This window comes from Macrobrachium rosenbergii, chromosome 17 (genome assembly GCF_040412425.1).
Source record: "Macrobrachium rosenbergii isolate ZJJX-2024 chromosome 17, ASM4041242v1, whole genome shotgun sequence".
In the NCBI taxonomy this organism is placed as follows: Eukaryota; Metazoa; Arthropoda; class Malacostraca; order Decapoda; family Palaemonidae; genus Macrobrachium; species Macrobrachium rosenbergii.
Window position 1 is genome coordinate 26,481,179 of NC_089757.1, and position 24,586 is coordinate 26,505,764.

The 24,586-nt window shown below is 35.4% G+C and overlaps 1 protein-coding gene across 8 annotated transcripts in view; it reads left to right on the top strand.

Moving 5' to 3' along the window:
• LOC136847803 (capping protein inhibiting regulator of actin dynamics-like) overlaps positions 1–24,586 on the top strand; it is a 346,484-nt gene that overhangs the window by 299,013 nt on the left and 22,885 nt on the right. For all 8 annotated transcript variants that reach the window (XM_067119718.1, XM_067119714.1, XM_067119716.1 and 5 more), the window contains 2 exons: positions 5,897–6,005; positions 20,432–20,575. In XM_067119718.1, coding sequence (XP_066975819.1) covers positions 5,897–6,005; positions 20,432–20,575 — 253 coding nt within the window. The remainder of the gene's footprint in view (positions 1–5,896; positions 6,006–20,431; positions 20,576–24,586) is intronic.

Here is a 24,586-nt window from a genome sequence, read left to right on the forward strand (position 1 = left end):
ATTGGTCCTCTTGTTCACTCAGATTTAATGTTGGGGCTCTAGTGATCCATTTGTACTTATGTATGAGGAAGCTTTTCCTCTCTCATCCTTTATCCTTTGTTCTAGTTTTCTTTTAGGCTGGGCTAGATAGGGATATTAGGTTTCCCGTTCCATTGGCTGTTGTTCCTAGTAACTAATGTACATAGATACTGTTAAAAAAAGAATTAAGGAGAAATAAACATGTTGACTTTTCGTAATGTTTTATAAGTATTGTCATTTTCAGTCGTTTTATTTTAAATCTTTGTTGAATCTTTTTAATGTATGTGTTGTTATTTTTAATCAGTTTTATTTTAAATCATCATGAAAAAATATTTCCATGAGATATAAAAATATAGAATGAAATAAAAAGGATTAAGAGAAAATGTAATGGGATCCATCCGTCTTCGTCATTATTCTAATGCATGAAATTGAATCTCTTACCGACTTCATCATTGGGAATCAGATTTAGCCAGACGTCTCCCTCATTTTGTCTCATTGCTGTTATAAAACTGTTCTTGTACCTGCAACAAAGTACATATTTTCACAGTTCTTCAATAAGACCCCTTGTTGTCATGAGTGAAAATTTAAAATGGTTGCCATGGCAACCAGTTGCCTGCACTCGATAATTTCATCCCCATTTCATATTATAAAGTCATTGCTGAGTTAAATTTTACTTCCTTATAATCTTTATTCTCAAGTTATTCTTCAGTTAAAATATCCCTTTTTCTTATAATATTCTCAAGTCATTCTTGAGTTAAAATATCACTTTTTTATGGTACCAAGCCATTTTTCGCCACCGTAAAGACTATTTCAACTTCCATCTCCCCATTACAGCTTTATTTTGTTCATTTTCCTCCGATTCTTCAACGTGTACCCTTTGCGTTCCAGGGAAATCCCTTCTCTCTCTCTCCCTGTTATCCTGAAATGTGATTCCTGACATACTTCAGCTTTCTTTTTCATTCTGTATTCTTCCAGGCCCTTCCAAAGCTCTCCTTACTTTATCCACGCTAACCTTTTCCAGCCACAATAAACCCTTTTTGTCGTTTCTATTCATTCATTTCACTTCTCCCTTATCCAGTCCATTCTGTGGTCTTCCATTATTGTGTTAGTTTGCATTTGATGGACTCATTTAGTGGTCTATATGCCCTCTTCCATTTCCCATTTGTCTGTCTTTATGTAACTTTTTGTAACAGATTATCAACAGCATTCTTCTTCATCGTTTCACATTCATTGACCTTTTGATTTTTTTTTCTTTATTTTTCGTCATTTTATGTCATACAACCCTTTTAAGCCTCTTTCTGCCGAGCTCTTTACGTTTCTACTATCTCTCGTCAGGTCCAGTTAATCCATATCCAATACTTGTTCATCCAAACATACATTTTAATAACCCTAACCCCTGTTTAATCTTTTACTTTTGATCATTCTAACCTCTTCTTTCTATTCCATTTCAGCAGTATCCATTATTTTGACAATTATACCTTCTTCGTTCCATTCATTCATGCTTATTTAAGTCTGTCCGCCTTTACCTTTTCAGCCTTATTCATGGCTTTTGTCTAACCAGTCATTTTTCAGCCTTGTTCTTCCTTTTTGATTCTTTTGGTTTATCCAGCACTTACCAAGACTTTTGTTCAATTATTCAGTCTTTTCTGTTCCTGAAAATATAGTATTTTTCAGACTCATTCTGTCATTTTTAGCCATAATTGTCTTTAATCCGGTCTTTTGTTTTGAGTACTTTTAAGCTTATCTTGTGTCTAAAACTTCGGTTGTTTTTACGATAATAATTTTCTAGATTTATTAAACCCTGTCCTCCCTGACAAGTTTGCATTTTTATAGATTTTTTTTTTTTTTAACTCTTGGTCTTCCATTTTTATTGCCTAAAGCTTTCCATCCTTTTCCGTTACCAAACCCTTTGTAGCTGAGATAATTATGACCTCTTTCCAACGCTTTTCAAACGTATCAGTCACTGTCGTTTCATTCATAATCTGCTTTTTTAATCTTTTATTTTCAACTTTCTCTTCTGTTTAATCGTCTAACCCGTCACATATTTCTCCTGGTCCTTTCCTTACCGTTTTATCCATCTAACCCATTTTGTCACGTCTTCAAACTTTCTGCTTTCATCTGTATTCTCGCAGCTTGTACCAACATTTCTGACTTTTCTCACCATTGAACTTTTTCTTTCTTCTTATATCACGATCTTTTAGAATTGCAACCCATCTATTGGCTTATTATTCATTCTTGTTCTTCCTTAATTTATTTATCTTGATATGCTTTCTTCAGTCCAATATTATCAGTTCAAGCTTAAACTTCTACAGTGTTATAAATGTTTTAAATCTGGCCACTCATCATATGTAAGATAACGTGCAAAAATGTGCGTTTTATCTTTTATACGTATATTTTTTTTTATCATTTTTGCCCTGCCATATCCGTTTTAATTTTTCTCAACAGAGCTATTGCTTAATTCTTCGGTCTTTTCGCTTCTTTGGCCAGCCGACAAATTTGTTCCCTTGAAACAAATGTGTACAGTATACTTGAAAATGAAAAAGGGGTTGCAAAGAAAACACAGACGAAGTGGATGCACAAATGGAGAAAGGCGCTGATGAAGGAAAAAAAAAACGTCAAGATGACGTAAGCACAGTTGTGATACAAACATTGGTATGTTTACTAGAACGTACATCGAGCAAAAAAATACTTTAAATGACTTGGAAAATGGAAATACGCTAAAAATTGGATATAAGCAGGTGGTGAATATTCATCGAGGATTTAGGGGAAAAAAATCAGATTAGATGAATATAAGGATTTAAAGGGGCAGGATTAACGATTTGGATAATAAAGAAGTGCCGACGAAGCAGGCTCGAATCAAATCAGTCTTTCCTTGTCCTTATGCCCCTTCTACCGCATTCATATGCTTTTGTCCTATCCCACCCCTCCGTATCTTTGTTTCAGTTTCCCGTCGTTCCATTTTGGTGTAATTTTCCAAGACCGTTTTCCACTCTCTTTTACCCAAATAAATCCCATCCACTTTCGTAAGCCAGTTTCCCTATTATTTATTCACCCAACTTGATTCATTCAAGATATTCCAAACGACTCCTAAAACATCCTTACGTCATCCGACTGATTTGATTCGAGCCTGCTTCGTCGGCACTTCTTTATTATCCAAATCGTTAATCCTGTCCCTTTAAATCCTTATATTCATCTAATCCGATTTCTTTCTAAATCCTCGATGATTATTCACCATCTGTTTATATCCAGTACTTAGTGTATTTTCATTTTCGAAGCCATTTAAATTTTTTTTTCCTGGATGTAAGTTCTAGTAAACATACCAATTTTTGTATCACAATTGTGCTTACGTCATCTCCTTGATATATATATATTTTTTTCTTCATCAGCACCTTTCTCCATTTGTGCATCCACTTCGTCTGTGTTTTCTTCGTAACCCCTTTTCCATTTTCAAGTATACACATTTGTTTCCCTCCTCCTTTACTTGTGCATTCTGTTAGTTTTCTAAGAGCTTCCATCAAGTAGATTATCCTATTTTTTTTTTTTGGAGATATTAAGTTACAGTCAAAGCTAAAATTCATATTCGATCTTTTTTTTATTCATATTCAACCTTTTTTCGTCCATTGACAAAGTCTCTTCTCCCATAAATAGTCTTCCACTGCATTGAAATCGTTATGTTCAATCAATTTCCACCATTTTACTCATTCACGCATTCCAGCGCACTGCGACCCCATTTGACATTTTGAATATCCTCTAACACCTTCAGCCTCGACTTCTCCCCCTTCCCCCTCGCAGTTATAACGATCTTCCCGTCGTAAATGTAGCGATCTTCCCACCTCTTCCTCGGTATAACGACTGTCTTCCCTTACCTTCTCTCCCCTTCTCTTCCCCTCCCCCCTGCGAGCGTTAACTCTAAACCTCCTCACTTATTCCCAGATGCCCCTCGGGCCTCGGCATTGTGTTTCTGAGGCATAGAATGTTCTCCATCCAATTTAGCCTCGCGGATGTCCAAAGCAGAGATAGACCCTCGTCGAAATTGAGGAAGAGAGAGAATAAAAAGTGTGGGAGATAGAGAGAGGGATAATGAATGGGACTCTCTTATCTTGTAATTGCGGACGAAGAAGCGGAATGAAGGCTCTAAAATAAAACAGGTTGAATTTCCAGTAAGGGAAGATTATTTTTATTTGTACGAGTTTGTACGAAACGTAATTGTTCCTTAAAGAAGTTTGGATCAGAGGATACAGCAGACATAGAGAGAGAGAGAGAGAGAGAGAGAGAGAGAGAGAGAGAGAGAGAGAGAGAGAGACCTAAGTTATCAGTCCCCTGAAAGCAATACTTCTCAAAGAGGTTTTTGTGTGTGACTTTTTTTCTTCTGTAGTGAAAGGTGTTCAGCTTGTACCAAAGCCTTACAAGACCCGTTTTAACGTTTCTTTATTTCCTATTTTCTTTATTTTCTGTTTTCGTGAAAAGCCCAAGAGTTATTCGACGTTCCTTTCACTTGCACTATGTGCAACGTGTGTTCATTTTTTATTTGTTTCGACCTAGTTGTCAAAAGATAGGAAAGAACGAAGTTGAAAATGAAGATAAGAGGAAGAGAAGAGAGCAGGGCCCCAACCACTGAAGGGCCACTTGCAAGTCCTTCATCCCAGCTTTATCTTGATTGCCTAGTCTGTGAAAATGGGAATAGAAACGTTGATAAGAAGCCAATTTCAGTTTCGTGGTTAAAATACTGTTTTACCCCTTCAAAATGCCCTGAAGTTTTCTTGTGTTTATTTTCGTGTAGCAGTGAGAAATTTTAAACTCTCTCTCTCTCTCTCTCTCTCTCTCTCTCTCTCTCTCTCTCTCTCTCTCTCTCTCTCTCTCTCTCGTGATTAGATCGAGCGCCAAGTATTTATTGATTTCCATCAACGGCAGAATTACCGAGCTTCGTTCACTAAGATTATCCTATCAACGATAATCAATTCTGTAGTGCAGTCTGTCGAGAGAAGTCCTACTGAATACTTCGAGTGGATTGCAGAATCTAAGGAAATGTCATATTTTCTCTAAAAATTATTGCGATTTTTGTAACTTTACTAACTCTTATGGAAAGGTAAGTGATTTTTACATTTCTTTAAATGTCGAACAGTACTTTCTACTTTCCTTTAAAAATCTGTGTTGTTTATGATTCCAAGATTAGACCGTGATGAAAATGGCTGGTGTATTGCAGTGACAAGATTCCGCTTATACAGCAGATTCAGTATACCGCTTTTAATGGAAGGGTATTTTACTAACTGATTTTTCTTAATGATTTTCTTAAGTTTAACCTCAGTTAGTAGAGAATTATTTAGACTTATTGTTGATGTCACTTGAGTTAGAAGACTGAAAAATATAGGTCTGAGTGACATCTATTCAGGTACGTGCGGGCATACAAGCACAAGCGCGCCCCACCAATTACTTAAAATTGTATTTCCATGTGCTCGTGAATACAAGCGTAGTCCAAAACCGATACTATGTGGAAGTCGCCAAGACAGGGTTTTTTTGCTTCTTTTTAAAGGTGGGTTCTTCATCACAAAGAAGGAAACTCTGTTGATTTTATTATATATATATATATATATATATATATATATATATATATATATATATATATATATATATATATATATATATATATATATTATATATATATATATAAAATATATATATATATATATGTGTGTATATATTATATTATATATATATAGTGTGTGTGTGTATGTGTGTATGTAATGATTTAAGTACACGTATACAAAAATAGTGCCTCACGGCTTGACACTCACGAAGTAGTTTGCTTTTGGGTCCTGTCACTGAAGCAAGACGTTCGATTGCAATCGCATATTTACAAGTCTTTCCTTCCCCTGAACAGGACTTACGCCCGAGGTGGGGGGATGCTCCGCATGGACCCCGAGGAACTGGCCGAGAAGGAGAGACGGAAAAGGCAGGCCGAGGAGACCCAGAGGATAATTAAACAGCAGGTAGGAGGAGCAGCTCCTTTTAAAAAAAGTGCTTGTTTCCTCAGAGGATTATCTTAAGAGGGAAATGGTTGTTGTATATGAGCGGCATCTCAACCTAGGGTTCATAGATTGGGTTCTAGAGTTTAATTAGATGATAGACGAAAATGTATTTCAAGTCCGCTGAGGGGGAGGAAATATGATTATGATATTAATGGTTAACTGCATATTGTAGCCATTACTATTTGAACCAGTTGATTTCATTCATGAAGGACTGCTTCTTTAATGAACTGAATTTCATATATTGCCAAATTTATAATCAGCATCAGGTCATTTGTGATACAGTTCGTTGTAGCCATTACTATTTAAATCAATTGATTTTTCTTTTCGTGGAAGAGCCCTCCTGTAATTAATTGATTTGGATTTATTCCCAAATATATTATCAGAAAATATTAGGTCATTGGTGATACAGGTAGAAGTTCTGAGAGCCCTTGAATTTGAAGGATTATAATGATATTATTAAGTAATAAATATCACCGGTGTAGAAAGCTCTAAAAGCGCGCAGCATATTGACTTGGAAGTAAAGTTCTTGGTCACGAAAACATGAAAGTTTATTTTGCGCATACTTGAACGAATCTCCTTTTAGTTTGTCCGCTACTTCGATCAAGAATGCAATTCAAGGTTTACAAAAATGGTAAGAATATGTTGAGGAGAAAGGATTTGGTACATTTTAAAACGCTTATTTCAAGACGACATCGAAGAATAAGTAGAACTGTGTAAATATTCTTTTATTAATTTTACCGTCAAGAACTTCAGTTGCTGTCAGTGGAGATTCGTGTTGTGTTTGATCAAAATGAAAAGCAAGGATGCAAGAGTCGACAAATAATGATTGAATTAAAGATATCATTAGGAGACAAAGGCACTGGAATTGGCAAGCCAATAGGCCCATATAAAAACAGGTTCACCTAGGTTTTTTGAAAAGTGTATAATTATAGATTTAAAAATCAAAAGCAGAAGGACACCAGAATACGATGATTTGACCTACAGTAGATACTTAAAGTCCCTCAGATGTGTATGTCGTAACAGCGCAGATTCGAGAAAAGAAAAGAAGAATACAATTAGGGAAAGGCTTGTACGTTAGTTCAAACAGGAGGTGACGCAATAATGGTTACGTTCGTAGTCATGTGAATTTTTAAGAAATAGGGCGTAATGTATATCAGAATCTAATTAGTAGGCATTGACTTGGGAAACTTAAAACCATGTTTAGGCTAGTCAAAAAATTTTAATAAGCAGTTTAGTTGGATATGAAAGAAGAGGAATTAAAGAATTAGATTTATCCTGCTGCAAATCTTTATTTTTATTTATCCATTTCATATAAAGATGGAGATCTAGAAAAAAAGTTAATCGGCACATTAATCAGTTACTTTTCATGTTAGAGAATAAAAGAAAATATATTTTTTTTATCTTATAAAATATGAAGAGCAACTGATTTCTGATACTGACTTACTCGTTTATTAGATCTCTTTCTTTTATACCAGGATAATTTTAATTCTTGAAAAAAAGAAATATAAGATAAAAAGCTAACCCAATCTCTTTATTCTTGTGTAACTTTACATCCATAAATAAGCAATGAAATTTTCACGGTTTGAATCCGTGGACTCAGATGTTTAAAAAAACACTCATGTTCACATGTTGTGACACAAAAGCGCCGAATTGAGTTGTATGCACTTTTGTTTTTACAGTTCTCCGGTCCATATCCGTTTTCACTTCCCATCAAAACAATTCAGGAAATACTCTTTGCATGTAACGCAGACAGTTTAGTGGGCAAACAGAATGTAAATTGCTGCGTCTACACAGTTATTGCCAGGATCGAGTGCATAAATGTCGCAACCGTTCAACAATGGAGGCCAACTGATTTGAGTATCCCCGAACGCTTTCATATATATATATATATATATATATATATATATATATATATATATATATATATATATATATATATATATATATATATATATATATATGTGTGTGTGTGTGTGTGTGTGTGTGTGCTTAAAAAATCACAGTAGATGCACGTGACTTCAGTGTATAAGCGAATCCACAGGAAAATGATGCGTTAATAAACGTGAAAGCGCTTGGTACTGAACTTCTGCCTGTCATTTTCCTGTAGGATTCGTTTATATATATATATATATATATATATATATATATATATATATATATATATATATATATATATATATATATATATATATACTGTATACATATATATAGACTGCACAAACACGTATTCAAGATGCGAATAACCTAGTTTGTGCTCAGATATATTTATGAAACTAAGTGACAGATGAGAAGGAAATCCTCTCCCCTCCCCCTCCCCCCAAAAAAAAAAAAATTTTTTTTCCATTCCCTCGATTGCAGCTGCCCTTCGGCCCCTAGCTGCATCTTCTTTTTTAGCCTTTTACCGCACCTCCGTTCCCACCTCCTTTCTTCCATCAAGCTGTCAAACCACTCCAACTCACCCTCTTCACTGTCTTAAGCGCTGAATGGCAGAAAGTGCCCCAGTGCATGACTTTATAGCCAGATTTTCGTAAATCAGTCAAGTTTGCCTCCCCAACATCAACGTGATATTTATTGCCCACCCAAGTGGGTAAGGAGATACTCCGTCTTTCAGAATGAAGGCCACAAGAAAAAGAAATTGGATCAGATCCAACTTCAAGTAAGAATACACAAGTGGCGAGCATATATTTAAATTTTACCAGGATGTAAAGACAAAATGAAAAGCAGCTCAGTTTTCATAACTGTGTCGTATCAGTAAGAAACGACGTGGCTATTGTAAGGGAGTAATTTTTTAATGGGACGTTGTTGTGAATGAATACCCTTTCCAGTATCACTTGCTTAATTAAAAATCTGGTATGGTAAATTGAGCAATACCATATATGTACTTGTCATAAAATTCGTCACATGGGATTCATTTACCAAAATATACGATGGTAGAAATGTGTTATTTGGACTCACAGGAATAGTATGTATTTGCACAAGAAAAGAATACAACCTTTAAAAGTGGTTCGTTTGATTAAGTTACTTTCAAACGCAAACACATAGCCCGATATAAATTCATTTTATTCACCGAAGAAAGTGATACATCTGGCCAGGTTTCTTGACAACAAAAAAAAAAACTTACAAGAGAAAATAACAAAGAACACTCAAAAGTATTACATATATGACCCATCATCCAAAAGCAGTGTTTTACAGGAAATATAACAAATTACCGCACAACACAGAACGCATTCTTACAGATAATTCCACAAACAAACGCAAATTATATTAACACAAAAGAGCTAAAGGACACCGGTAAATATTACGAGGTGCAATTTTCGATCAAAATACGTGATTAGAGCGAATATTTTATAATGATAAGTTATGTAAAGTTCAACTTACGATTCAGCGCAAAATAAAAATAAAAAAAAGAGAGAAAAGAGAATTGAATGAGGAATGTGGACTGTATGTAAATGTGTCGTATGGTTATAAATCATTAAGTACAACCTGGTTCTCATGGTTTGTGTGTAATGGTGAGGCGAGTTGAATTCACATATCGATTATAAATATTATTATTTACTATTCAGAATAATGAACCTTACTTATATGCAACAGGACTGCAGGGGCCATTAATTGAAATTCAATCACCCAAAGAATATGGTGGTCATTGAAAGAAACCATATATATATACAGTATATATATACATATACAGTACTGATATATATATATATATATATATATATATATATATATATATATATATATATAAGTACTGTATATGTATATATATACTGTATATATATATATGGTTTCTTTCAATGACCACCATATTCTTTGGGTGATTGAATTTCAATTAATGGCCCCTGCAGTCCTGTTGCATATAAGTAAGGTTCATTATTCTGAATAGTAAATAATAATATTTATAATCGATATGTGTTTTTGTGTGTGTGGCCTCGTTTGCATTTATAGGATATCATGCAGCCAAGGATGATCCTCTGCTCCTGACACCATTTTCGAAGGCATTCTTGTAGAATAACCTGTGGTCTTAGTAAAACCATTTTCCCTGCACATTACCCTTCCAGTACTGGGTTCTTGTTTCAAGATTACTAACCAAATACAGTGCTTTGCTGGTGATAATGTTACGTGCAATTCAAGTTTCTCAGTGAATAGCAATGATCCTCTCTCTCTCTCTCTCTCTCTCTCTCTCTCTCTCTCTCTCTCTCTCTCTCTCTCTCTCTCTCTCTCTTTATATTGAATCATTCCTCGTATATGTTTAATCTTGGCTCTGTCCCCATTCCGCCGAGTGACCTAAATGAATGACTTTTTTTCTTTCGTTTTTTGTCGAGGGGAATCCTACGAGTGTTGTTGAAGTGAATAATTAATATGGTTACGCCCATGCGGTTGGCTGAGTCCACTCCGCTTTGCTCATGCCATTGCATGACCGCCTTTTATAGCATGAAGAATTTATTATCAACCTTGCCATTATACTTTCGTTCTTTCGCATTATTCCAGATTTACTTCGAGTTTTTTTGGGAACGTTATTTACGCTAATTATGGATTAATTATATGACTCGCGGTAATGAACTTCTTTCATTATGGCATATATAGTATAAGGCTGGGAAATAAGTTACCCGTGGCGATACATTAATATGACCCTGTCCTGTGAAAATTCCCAGTGATTTGTTGCTAGGTAGTTGCCACGTCTAAATATTAGTGCATGTGTGAAGTAACGTCTATTTGAAGTGTGTTTATGGAAATGATTCCTAGCTGGATTTCTCTATTTCTGCGAAGTTCACCGTCTCGCATTCCTTCAGGTTTTTTCAGACTATTTGTGGATTAAAGAACCTGCTAGATTGACATTCGATCAGGTTACTAACTTCTCAAAGGATTGATCTGCACATTTATGTTGTCTTAGTTGGATGCATTTTCAAATTTTTAACTGTATAATTCGTATTAGTTCAACCTTCATATAGTTTTAATTTATAATTGTTACACATCAGTGCTGTCGAGGTCATTAGTTTGTTCTTTGTCAAGTAAATAAATAGATGAAGTTGACTGCTTGTTATACGCCAGCACATCAGCTCAGTGGTCTGGTTAAACTCTCTTAGTATATAATAATAATAATAATTTACGCCAGCAAATGACTTCGCAAACTCTTTCGAGATGGGATAGAGACCGTAAGTGATGCTTTGTTAAAGTTGATTGGAGGGGCATATAGGATCTTGTTAAAAAAAATTTTTTTTTCGAATTGTAGTTTTTAATTTTTTTTCTGAAGTAAATGATGACAGGCCCTGTAATAGTTTATCAAGAACTTGTACGCCTTAGGTTTACATCTGAGAGTAAAAGTTGACCTGCAACTGATGTTCTCTCTCTCTCTCTCTCTCTCTCTCTCTCTCTCTCTCTCTCTCTCTCTCTCTCTGTTCGTGTGTGATTACTTCCACTTTACTGCCCCTTTGTTTTTCTTTCTTTTTTCTGTGTCCCCTTGGAATTTTCTCATGCAGTTGATCCCTTGGAATCCTGCTCCTATTCCCCCTATCTCTCTCTCTCTCTCTCTCTCTCTCTCTCTCTCTCTCTCTCTCTCTCTCTCTCTCTGTTCGTGTGTGATTACTTCCACTTTACTGCCCCTTTGTTTTTCTTTCTTTTTTTCTGTGTCCCCTTGGAATTTTCTCATGCAGTTGATCCCTTGGAATCCTACTACCTATCCCCCCCCCTCTCTCTCTCCCTCTCTCTCCCTACCTGTCTGCTTCTCGTCAGTTGCAAACTAATTCACTGTCTAGACAGTTTAGTCCTCCAATTTCAGTACTACAGTATATCCCACTTCTTTGCCACAGTAATAAAGTTTCTTTCCTTTTTTTGAATATTTTTTTACAAAATGGTAAGTGGAATTATGTAAATTCTTTAAACACTTGTTTACATAACTTTTAAAGTCGAAACTTTTATACTTCATTAAACCAGGTCATCCTTCTGTATTTTTTTTTTTTTCTTTTTCGTTTTCAAATATCTCTGGAATGCTGTCAGCTCTTGATGCAATAGTAATCTCAGCTTTGCGTGTCCAGATGTCTCATTCTTATCACTTGAATGTGTTTGCCTTTCTTCAAAATCAAATAGCTCTAAGATTCTCTGTAAGTTCTAAAAATATTATTCTAAATAACACGAGAATAGAATAGAACTCACATGTTTATGATGTGATGAAATCTTTCTGAGATGGATATTCGATAAATCTTCCCGTTCTTAGATTAAATGTTTCTGAAATTTTGCGAGTGCAGATATTACATATTCAACAATGTAAGTATTTTTTTTAGGCATAAATCTGTACAATTTTCAATAACTGTTACGTCAGCATACTTTATTTCGCCAGCGGAAAACAACCTTTTCATAACCTTGAAGGAATTTTTCCACGCTTACAAGCAGAAACGCCTGCTTTTTATCCCTCCATGTTAGTGTCACATAAGCAAAAAGAATGGGTAATAACATCCGCGAACCAGAGGCAAGAGAAGAGATTTATTACCGGCCGTGAAAACCAGGACAAATTACGCCACAGCCCCGATCGCTTAATTCTTACGAGGCAGGCGAGCTGACATACGTAATGCATATTCGCCCTGGTAATTTGATGTTCGAAATATAAATGCGACCTTAGGCAAACACGGTCGTGCGGTATGCCATGTGGTAAAATGATAGTATCCTGTTCGTGTTTGCCTACTGGCTAACTCAAAACGTATTATATATATATATATATATATATATATATATATATATATATATATATATATATATATATATATATATATATATATATATATATATATATATATATATATATATATATATATATATATTTTTTTTTTTTTTTTTTTTTTTTTTCTTCTTTTTTTTTTCACATCAGGATCACCCAGGTCTTTCAGTTGAAAGACGAGACCGCTGCCAGCCTGGGTTCGATCCTGATGATGAGTCAGAAATTTATTTCTGTTCCACACGTGATTGTGTGTTGATTACTATATATATATACATACATATATATATATATATATATATATATATATATATATATATATATATATATATATATATATATATATATATGGTCTTTCAGTTGAAAGACGAAACTGGTGCCAGCCTGGATTCGATCCTGATGTGAGTCAGAAATTTTTTCTGTTCCACACGTGATTGTGTGTTTATTATTTCTATATATATATATATGTGTGTGTGTGTGTGTGTGTGTATAAAATATATGTACGTATATATATATATGTGTGTGTGTGTGTGTGTGTGTGTGTATGTTTGTAATAAAACACTACAGGATTAACAATATACCACGTTTACAACCTCCGATGCAGAAGACTAAAACAATGAACAGCAGATTGTATAAAATTTTATTATTGTGTGTGTTGCCTTTAAATTTCAATAAAACATATTTTTCCTCTTATTTCTTATTTTCACGTGTATTTGAAATTATTTCTCTTCTCGAAGTTCTGTATTTCACCCTGTACGTTCAAGTGCATAAATTCTCTTCTGTGGGACCTTGCTTAGTAAGTGAATGGCTTTTCTCAGCCTAATCCATAACAATGTGTGTGAATTATGACTGACAGTGGTAACAATATTGTCATTTACTGCTATAAGCTGGATTAGGGGGCTAGCTAGAACCATTGATAAAGATGGACCATAAATTACAGGATTTTCAAAGATTTCATGGGTTGAGGGAAGTTTTGGGTATTTTCTAGACCATGTATCTTCTTGACCTTTACTATTAGGATTTTGAGCCAGGTTAATCTTCGTGGCGTTATTTCCTTTGTCTAAAAATTTTGTACCTGTTCCAGTTCTTGACATTGAAAGAGTATTTACGTAGGGAATCAAGGTATCCAAAGAAACTAACGAAAGAAAAGATACGAATTATTTGCTCTTTGTGGTTGATGATAGAACTGTCTCACAGATTTTTCTTGTGGCTAATAAGGACAAAAGCATTTATATGAATGTCACATTTCAATTTTGTATGAATCATCCTCTTGTTGTACACGACTTGATAGAGCAGTTTCGTACAAACTCTGTCCTGGTAATATCTTACTAATAAGTATTCAGAATACGGATTTTTCACTCATAATTGTCCAGATGGTCGTTTAATAACCAGTAGGAGAAATTATTAACAAACGAAACGAATTTTAACTTTTAAAATGGCTTTTGTTTACTGCCTTTGTAAAAAAATTTCTTACAAAGTAAAATATGAAAGTGCTCTTACATTACGACGAAAAGAGGTTGAACATGAGCCACTTAAACGTATATTCTTGCTTTTAAACGAGCCTGATTGCGAGATATATTATTTTACTACACTGAAAAGACATTATCACGACTTTTACTGTTAATTGCGCGGCCTTCTTATTCCTCATTTTAACAAAGACAGAGGAACCTCTGGGAAAGAGAAAAGAGGGGTTGGGGGTGGCATGAGGGGAAGGGCCGTGTTGTGAAGGGGGGGAGGGAGCGGGGTGGGGTGGGCAGGCCAGACACCCAAGACCAGGGTGACATCTTTTCAGGAGGAAAGTCATAAAAGCTCTCGGTTTGCTTAGCATGTTGAATACCTTTTATGATTCCGGGAGTATAAAGTTATCCCATGCGTGTGTGCTGCCCTGTTCCAAGGGTGAGGGTTAAGAGAGAGAGAGAGAAACCTTTTTTTCGGATCATTGCCTTGAATACTTCGTAGGAACTTTATATCTGAGATAGAATTGAAATGCAATATTGAGTAGAGAAACTACTTTTGCTTACACTAGTATTAAGGAGATTCGCATGTTTACATTTTTACATTTCTAAGAAATATTGACCCTCTCCAGGGAGAACTTTAGGGTATTTTTATATGATAGGCTTTGATTCCATATTAGAAAAATGGCCTCATTTTTGCGTTTTGTCTGATATAATTTTGATTTTTTTAAAAGGATCCGTTACTCTACTTTTCACCTCGGCTGTTATGATTGCGGCCCCTTGTATGGAAAAAGTGAACGCCTTTAACACTTGGCTGTACTTGAAGCAAGTCGCGTCTTAAGTGTCTATTAAAGTAACATTAACCGTTGCCAGCCTCTTTTCAGAGTTCCAAAACGACCTGCGTAATAAGTGGTTGTAGTGGAGCATTTTCCCCCCATTTATGAGCTAGGACCCCTAAAACAGGCTTGGTCACGGCAAGTTACGCAAGGACATGGACCTAATTCTAGGCTTATCCTGAGCACGCAATTGCCAGGAGTGCTTGGAACTGGGTAAAGTCTCTCAGAACACGTAATAGGATTTGGGGTCACATGAAAAGGGACATAGAAAATTGATAAATTTATGCATGAGAATCAAATGTAAATAACTGATAAATCATGGTTTTGGTGTATGGTATATAGTTGAAGATAATAGATTTTCATTGTATTATGATTGCATGGGCTCTTTGTCATTGGCTTAAACTTAGTCACGGGTTGGATTTTAGCTCAACTGGGCGGAAAACGTTGACCATTTTAGGTAGAACTTCATGCATTTTTCTGTTTGTAGGTGTGACTTCTCCAACACTGGGATCAGCTTCAACCAGAGTTGGTACTAAGCATCCTTGGTTGAAATGGGCTGTAAGTTTATTTAGAGAGCTTGCCACGCCCCTTTCAAATGTTAGAAAATTACAAATAATGAAAAGACTGAGGTAATTTAACAATCACCTCTAGAGCTATTGGATCAGAAGTGACAAAAGTTACGTGTTTCTTTATGTAGAACAGAGGCAAGTATGTTCAAATCATAACCATCTCCCTTCCCCCATCCAGGCCAGTACCCAGCCACAAACAACATTTGCCCAGAGTTTTCTTACAGGAATAGTAGGACAAATCTTTTAAGAAGAATTCTTCTCAAAACAACAGGAAAATCATGTCTTGAAATATATTCATGCTTCTTCAAACCAGGACCCCAGGCGCCAGGGCCGGTCCACAACAAATTCAAAATTTTACATAGGAATATATAGAAAAAATCTTCGTCATTTATTCACGAATGGTGCAAGAGCATTTGGACCCATGGGCCTCTCGTTTATTTTCCCAGCAGTGCACAGAATTTAAGGGAGTACTTAACCCAAGGTTATTTCGGAAAATTCCTAAAAACCTTATTTGTGTCATGAACGATCTCTCTCTCTCTCTCTCTCTCTCTCTCTCTCTCTCTCTCTCTCTCTCTCTCTCTCTCTCTCTCTCTCTCTCTCTCAGAAGGAAATGTGCCTTATTCGTGCAGTATACGTACAATGATTATATAAAGATATCTACTTTTATTACCTACGCAGTATGAATGAACATAGCATATATGAATATGTAAATTGTCGTATACTGCTGCTCACAGATTGTCATTATGCGCTGAGAAGGACTGTAATTATAAGCAGGGAGCTTCCTCTTCCTTGATACCGCAGTAAAATAGCGCTATGGATTAAGAACCTGTGAAGTGAAGGTGAATTTTAATCAAAAGACAAGATACGTGAGCTGCTGTTAATGACTTTGCTTTACAGGAGAAATTCGAGGAAACCAGGAATAGTCGCAGTTGCTTCGGGTTATAATTACGAGGGCCGCTCCCCCCCTCCCCCAACCCTCCCCTTCCCTTCTCTTTTCATGGAGGATTAAAACATTGAACCTTATTAAGGAAGTGTAATATGTTACAGACCAGGTTTTGAAAGTATTTTAAATGAATTAGTAAGGTGATCATCCCAGCTTTCTTTTAAAATATCAGTGAAGTAAGAATCTCCCTCTCTCTCTCTCTCTCTCTCTCTCTCTCTCTCTCTCTCTCTCTCTCTCTCTCTCTCTCTCTACATACACAGTTTTGAAAGTATTTTAAATAAATTAATAAGATGATCATCCATGCTTTGTTTTAAAATATCAGTGAAATGATCTCTCTCTCTCTCTCTCTCTCTCTCTCTCTCTCTCTCTCTCTCTCTCTCTCTCTCTCTCTCTCTCAGGTTTTGAAAGTATTTTGGGTGAATTAATTAGGTGATCATCCGTGCTTTGTTATAAGATATCAGCGATTCTCTCTCTCTCTCTCTCTCTCTCTCTCTCTCTCTCTCTCTCTCTCTCTCTCCCATACGGAAGCTCAGAGAGATTTAGTCAGCCGGAAGGATTACGAATTTCCAAGCACTAAGTTACAGGGCCAAGCTAATGGCTCATACAGATATGCATTACTGCCGGGCCAACTTTGGTGGGCGAGTTACTGGTGGCCATAAAGACATGCTAAAAATCTGGCTGGGTCAACACAAAAGGTTACCTCTAAAGACTCCTGTGAATTACAGGTCATCATGCCGAAACAATTGAATGGCCTTGGCCTGAAACTTTTATGTTAGTAAGTGCCTGGCTGAATTGATTAAACAGTGGCCCAAAACTGGACCACGTCAGCTGAAGAAATTACCTCATGAAGCTTGTCTCAGAACGTAACGTACAATTCCACGTGTCCTAAATAACTCATCACCACCTATTTCGCGCGGTACAAATTGTGAAATTTTACCTCTTATATCATCCCCGTGGCTTCATTTTCACAAATCTCGGTCATCTTCCGTCTTGTATTTCTTATCCAAGTAGGTCTGGGTCTTTCAGTGCCTCTGGTGCCAAGTGAAGCCCAATTAAACCTTCCTTAGGGCATCATTTCTCACTTTTTCCTTCCATCTGACTCACTGAAAGTTCTATTCTGAAATCAGCAGAGCCTTTTATATAGTTTCATTGTCCCACCATGATTCATATCCATACAGCATATACTGTAGATCGTACTAGAATAATATATAAATATTGGTAACTGTTACTATAAATTTCGTGCGGTGGTGTGCAAGGGCCAGAAGTCACCTTACTTGGTACTTCTCACAACAATGCTTGCTCATCAGAAGAAAATCAGTTTCGTTTTGAAAATAGTCCAAAAAGTCACATGCATGTACATGCCCTTGTCAGAAATAAACATTGCCAGAATTATTCTGTACTGCCTTCAGTCGGACTTTTATTCGAGGTTGTACGAATTGCCCATTATTATTGCATGTGTTTTATCCTGTCTGAATATTATATATATATATATATATATATATATATATATATATATATATATATATATATATATATATATATATATATATATATATGTATATATATATATATATATATATATATATATTTATATACATATATATATACACACACACACTCGTGTGTGTGCGCGTGTGTATGTGTATATATATATATATATATATATATATATATATATATATATATATATATATATATATATATATGTATGTATGTATATTTCATCGTTTTATAAAGATTTCATCAAAACAAAGGTAGATTTTTACCATATGCCATGGAAATTTTAGTTTATGGCCCCTGCAGATATGACCTCTTGCGTTTTATTACACAGGACCAAATTGTGGGACGCATGTACGCACTGGTTGGTATTTCGTGCACATGTTCACGTACACATATATGAATGAATTGAAAACTCTCTCTCTCTCTCTCTCTCTCTCTCTCTCTCTCTCTCTCTTTACTCATACTCACACTTGTGGTTATAAAGTTGATTTGAACGGCCATGCCATGAAAAAGGAAGACAAAAGCAATACCAACGTTCCCGTACTGGGGTATGTAACCCCTTTCGTTCCCTTTACTCTACCTCCTTTCTTATTCTCTTCCATCTTACTATTCAGCCTCTCCTAACAATTGATTCATAGTGCAACTGCTTTGAGGTTTTCCTCGTGTTACACCTTTCACACCTTTTACTGTCAATTTCCATTTCAGCGCTGAGTGACCTCATAGGTCCCAGTGCTTGGCCATTGAACTAAATTCTGTATTCAGTTCAGTTCAGTTCAATGCAATACTAACGTTTCTGAAGAGGAAAAATTGACGGCTTCTTCATCCCAAAATGTGGACTTAATGAGAAACCCACTTTTTAAATTGAAGATATATTTAATCAATTATTACTTGTTTAAAGGAAAACGTCGCTTGAGATGTAATGGTAAACATAACAGAGATAAGGATACTTTTTTACTCACTTTGTTTATATAACATATTTTACGCCAGCGGTTATGGGAATCGTCCTCTTGGGTGTTGTTAGCAAAGCGAACATGGAGACTATTTGTGTAGTTGAAGTATCATAAATATTAACGAAAATGGACGCTTGGTGAAAAGACCAGGGAGATATCATATATAATCAGTCTCAAGAGTGATCTTCACTCACACTGCTTCTAAAGAAGAGCCGAAGCCCTCAAAAGCTGAAGAACTTTGTATTATTATTATAATATGCTTCCAAATATACGAAGTGATTATTTTTTGTGTTATTAATTTATTAGTATCATTTCGGTAGAGGACTCTCTTTCAAACAAACTTCATTCAAAAGAATGGCCGTCTGGATACTCATTCGGGATTTTCAGAAATTGCAATATAAACTCAACGGCACCCAGACGGGCATTCTTTCTAAAGAAGTTTACTCATTATTATTATTATTATTATTATTATTATTATTATTATTATTATTATTATTATTATTATTATTATTATTATTATTATTTCTATTATTATTATTATTAACCACGGACCGCATCGCGGATGAATAGCACTCTTGAACCGAAAAAGTTTTCCACATGATATAAAGCCCCTTCTGTGTTAGAGGAAAAGAGATGGTATCGAGAAGTTCTACCCAGAGAATATTTCAAAGAGCCGCCGACGTGAGCGAGGTAATCAGACGTCCAGAATCCAGTGGAATTCCTCGGTTTCTTTCTCTCTCTCTCTTCTCAGTTTTTTATTGATATTTCCAAGATGAAAAGATAGGGCAAATCTAGCCGGTCTTTGTAGGATAGAAAAGACCCGGATTCGCATTGAAACGGGATGGCTGATCTTTGTACTGAATAGCCTAGAGAGAGAGAGAGAGAGAGAGAGAGAGAGAGCAAGCGAAGGATTCCAGAGTGACACCACTTGTAATCTTTCGACTAAATGACGGTGGTTATCTTTAGGCGATGAATTTTGTTTTATTTTTGTATAAAGGTATTTTATGTATTGTTCACTGCAGGTATGCACGTAAAGCTACCACTCCTATATTTTGTATAATATCTATTGACAAATCAGGTTTCGAACCGTACTTCTCATTTACTATGAATATGTGTAACATCTCCTACTAATACAATTATATTTGTGTTGCTCAAACCCCTAACCTATAGTGTTAAAAAATATCCGGTAACATACTCTCACACAAGACACTATTATTCAGTAATACATTCTTACACACATGAACCGATGTAGAGCAACATCATTCCGTTCTAATGAAGACTTCATGCTTCTAGATCCAGGAGATAAAAAAAAAAAGAACAAAAACTTATTCTCAAAGAAACGCCTTCACTTTTTTGTATTATGAGACTTTACAGGTAGACACCGGGAGAGACTTTCCTTTCAGGATTTTTTTTCTTCTTCTTTTCACAGCTGGAAGACAAGAAGCGACAAAAGGCCGTAGAGGAGGAGAGGGAAAGAAAAGAGGCGGCCTTGTGGGAGGAGAGAGTCAAGGAACAGCAGGAGAGAGAAGCCAGGGAATACATGGAGGAGATGAGAAAGAAACGGGAGAAAGAGGTATGTCACTGTGCCCATGTATGTATATATGTATATATATTTTATACATATATATATATATATATATATATATATATATATACTGTATATATGCATGTATGTATGTATGTGTATATATACTATATATTGTATTATTTATTATTTTTTAACGCTATAGATCACGTTTTTGTTTTTATTTCATTTAACATTTTGTTCATGTTATAGAATAGCCTTCAGTTACTAGTCATGAGTATTCAGTACTCATCTGACTCAAGAACAGAAATTTTAATAACCCAAATGGTTAAGCGTCTGAACATAGGTGTACAAATAAATGCTTAAAGTACATAGATACGAGGTAACCCTTGTAGGGTAACGAATACCTAAGGCTCATATTTGTAATGGCCCAAAGCTCTGATGAAAAAATATTCCATCCAATCGGGAGAAGCAAACTTGATCACCACAGATGAATTATTGCTGAAGGTCAAAGGTGCTAGGAATACACATAAGCCTGCGCGCAGATTTTGAATTCGTTTTTCCATAGTGCTGGGATTATTAAAGTGAAAGAGTGAGTGAAGTGGGTTGCAGCGTGATAGGAAGAGAGCTTGTGTGGAGAGAAGTAGAGCTTCTGTGGAGAGAAGTATAGCCTGTATGCAGGACAGCCTTGATTTAGACAAGAGTCCCTGTGAATGGGTAGATGTGAAAGAAGAATTCCTTGGGCTTAATAAAAAGGTTTTAAAGTGAACGTGCGATGAAGCTTTAGAGAGTAAAAAAAAGCATTTTATGGTAATATAAAGTGTGAGGTTTAGGAACAGCACCATTTTAGTGTGAAAGACGCACATGAAAATGTATAGAAATAGGATGGTTAAAGATTGTCCTAAGGACATAGAGCGTTTTCATCTAAGGAAACTCCATCAAAAGTGTAATTTCTCGTCAAAGATAAACTTAGATATAAAGCGTGACGTTTTATACTCAGTTTTATCAACATGTTTCTTAAGTAGCTAGGTTTGAAATTCATTACAAAGAAATTTGCTTATAAAAAGTTGACAATTAAATACAGGTGCCCCTTCCTTCCAAGTAAACATTAACAAATCCCAAAAACTGCGAGCAGACCACTCCAAATGTCATATTAGAGGAAAATCCTGAAAGTCCGAGTATTTCTTTGAAAGTTAAAATCTTCTTTTGTTATATATTGTAGTTTGAACTCTGTTACTGATCATTTTAACATATGTGCCTAAGAATGAGCTCATATTAAATAATATATCAGTATTATTTCAATACAAAAATCTCAAGGTCTAATTATACCTTAATCTGCTCTCCATAAGGTTAATAGCTATGAATTTATTTTCATAGAAATACAAATATAAATTAGGTATATTAGGACTATGATTAACTTCCATAAGGATACCTCCTATTTATCGATATATCTTGTTAATGAATTAAGTAAGATATTGCTCATACAAAATTACAACATATTAACAAAAGCGAATGTGCTAAAAGTAATTAATTTATAGTTATGGTATATTTCCAAATGTGATTTGAAATGCATATTACGTAGTGCCGCAGTACATCTAATTTCTTCATGTTGCAGAGTAGTAGAGTAGTAAAGTCTAAGGTAGTTATTTTAAAATTACTAGGACCCTTATGATTTATATTACACATACATACATACATATATATATATATATATATATATATATATATATATATATATACACACACACACAAAATGTTTTTAAGGATTTGTCAGTTCACGTCAAACATAAGGTGAAAAACTGAGAGACAGTTTACGGTTCAAAGGGCGTGTTGACTGAGAGCAACTTTCTGGCGGAGTCATATTGTGAGAGAAGTTTCTCTGAGAAGAAGTTTTAGAAGGCAGAGACGCGTGAGTGTCAAGAAAAGAGCCAGCAGAGGGTGACACTCGAGGAAAAATCGCAGAGTGAGCTCTCCTTTTAAACGTGACAATATGGAGACGGGTTTATACACAGTTACTTCTCTTATTCCTGATTTCATTTCTGTTGTTATATTACCGATATTGCTTTTGTTTACATATTTAATTGTCTCAGTTGTTACAATATTTTCGACTTCACGTGAGCTTTACTTATTAGTTAGCCTTTTGCAAAAGTAGCCCAGTGATACTTTATACAAAGGCCTCATTTTTAGATCAGTTAGTCTGTAGTCAGTTTGAATTTTTTTACCTCGTATTTAAGTCAACGATAAGGTAATTTTTTATATTTTAGTGTTCACGTTTAACATTTTTAACTAGGGAGAAATAGAATCCACGCACTCTCGAAAGCTGGGAGCTTTTTATTAGTAATTCCTTGTTGCTTACCCAGTGGAATACTTACGTTTGTGTGAAATGTTTTTTTTTTTTTTTTATTTAAACAATCATATTTCTCAGGCCGATCTTCTTTCCCCTTTATTATTTTCGTGATTTTTCATTGCTGGCCTGATTTGCCTTCTTGGCGTCAGAGTTTTAGGTTCAAGTTATTTCCATTTTATTAATAAGAGCCCCTAAATTTTTTTCTGCTTAATTTAATCAATATCTACCTTACCTTTGTGTCTTTTTAATTGATTGTGCCTGTCTACAAATAGGCAACAGTTTCCAAAACATTGGATTTACAATCATACACAGCATAGCATATATTTACATATAACATATACAGCATTTCCTTAACTTTCTTAATTTTCTTTCTCGTTTTAACGAGGTGATTTATTGGTAAACCAAACACTTGCTTCTTGTATGAAAGTAATCTACAACTGTTTTGTGTTGGTAGTCACAGTGGTAGAAAAATTTGCAAAACAAACCAGGTGCGAGATTCGCTATGTACATAAGTAAAGGAATCTGGCATGCTAGTCACGTCTTGTATTCATATTCCTTTGCCCCATATTCTGAGGGACAAAGAGAACAAGGAGAAGAGGAAGAAGAAAGAGAAAGCTATTAAAAGAGGACAAGGGGAGAGAAAGAGAGAGGAAAGTCCCTCTAGTTCCCACGGGAGTTTGATAGAAAGGAGAGAGAAAAATACATACGCTTATTTTTCCTTTTCCTTTCTCGCCGGTTTCCTAGGAATTGAGATCAATGCTGTCTTTTCGTTGAGGAAAAATATATATACACATCGAGGCTCTCTGGGAACTCCTTTTTCATTTCCATAAAAGCATCGGAATTCATCGCTGGAATTGTCATTCCCACTTACATAAAAACAGTAACATAATACAGGGTTTAGTGCTTCTTTTACGAAGTCTAATCTTCAGAAGAGTTTTATGCCATATGATTAATGCTTTCGAGTCTCTTTCCTTTACATCCTTAAAAATCTCTTATAGTTGGAAAGTACTGAGATATAAGACGATACATCTGATTGTTTTCAGGTTTAGCTCTCTTACAAATATAATTTTTATAGACGGCACTACTTTTTTATCTTGAAGTTGGAGGATCATCATTTGGGCTTCTAACAGTTTCTTTAGTGTTCTCTCTCATTTGCTGAAAGAAACGATAGCTGAGCTTGAAAAGATATTTACCTTGAGTCTTGAAGCTCCGCGTTTGGGCTTTCGGTAATGGGCAGGTTGTTACGTAGTGTTACTAAGTAAATGCCATGTTTTCATGTTTAAGCAAGCAGCAGAACAGAGTGGGGCTTTGGAAACTTTGTTCTCTTATTTGTAGAGAGGTCTGGAAGTCTCAGTCTCCTCCTCAGTATTCATGGGGTAAAAATTCCCACAATAAATCCTCTTACTACAACCATCTGCGAACCACAAAGAAGATTGGTTACTTGAGCAATTTTAAATTCTGTACTGGGCAAAGATGGGTATCTCGAGGCTGTAATACCCTGTAAAATGTGTTGTATATGATACAGAGCTATTTCTCATGTGTATAAAATTGCGAATCGATTTGGATCAGGATGAGATGTGTTATTTTGACGTAACCAGGTAAGATGGATCATATCGTTTTGGATCCTACTTTAAAGAAGAGAAGTACTCCTTGTGCCAAGTTGCTTAGCCAGAACCTAGCGAACTTTGTATGCCTCTGTTGCCTGTTATTTA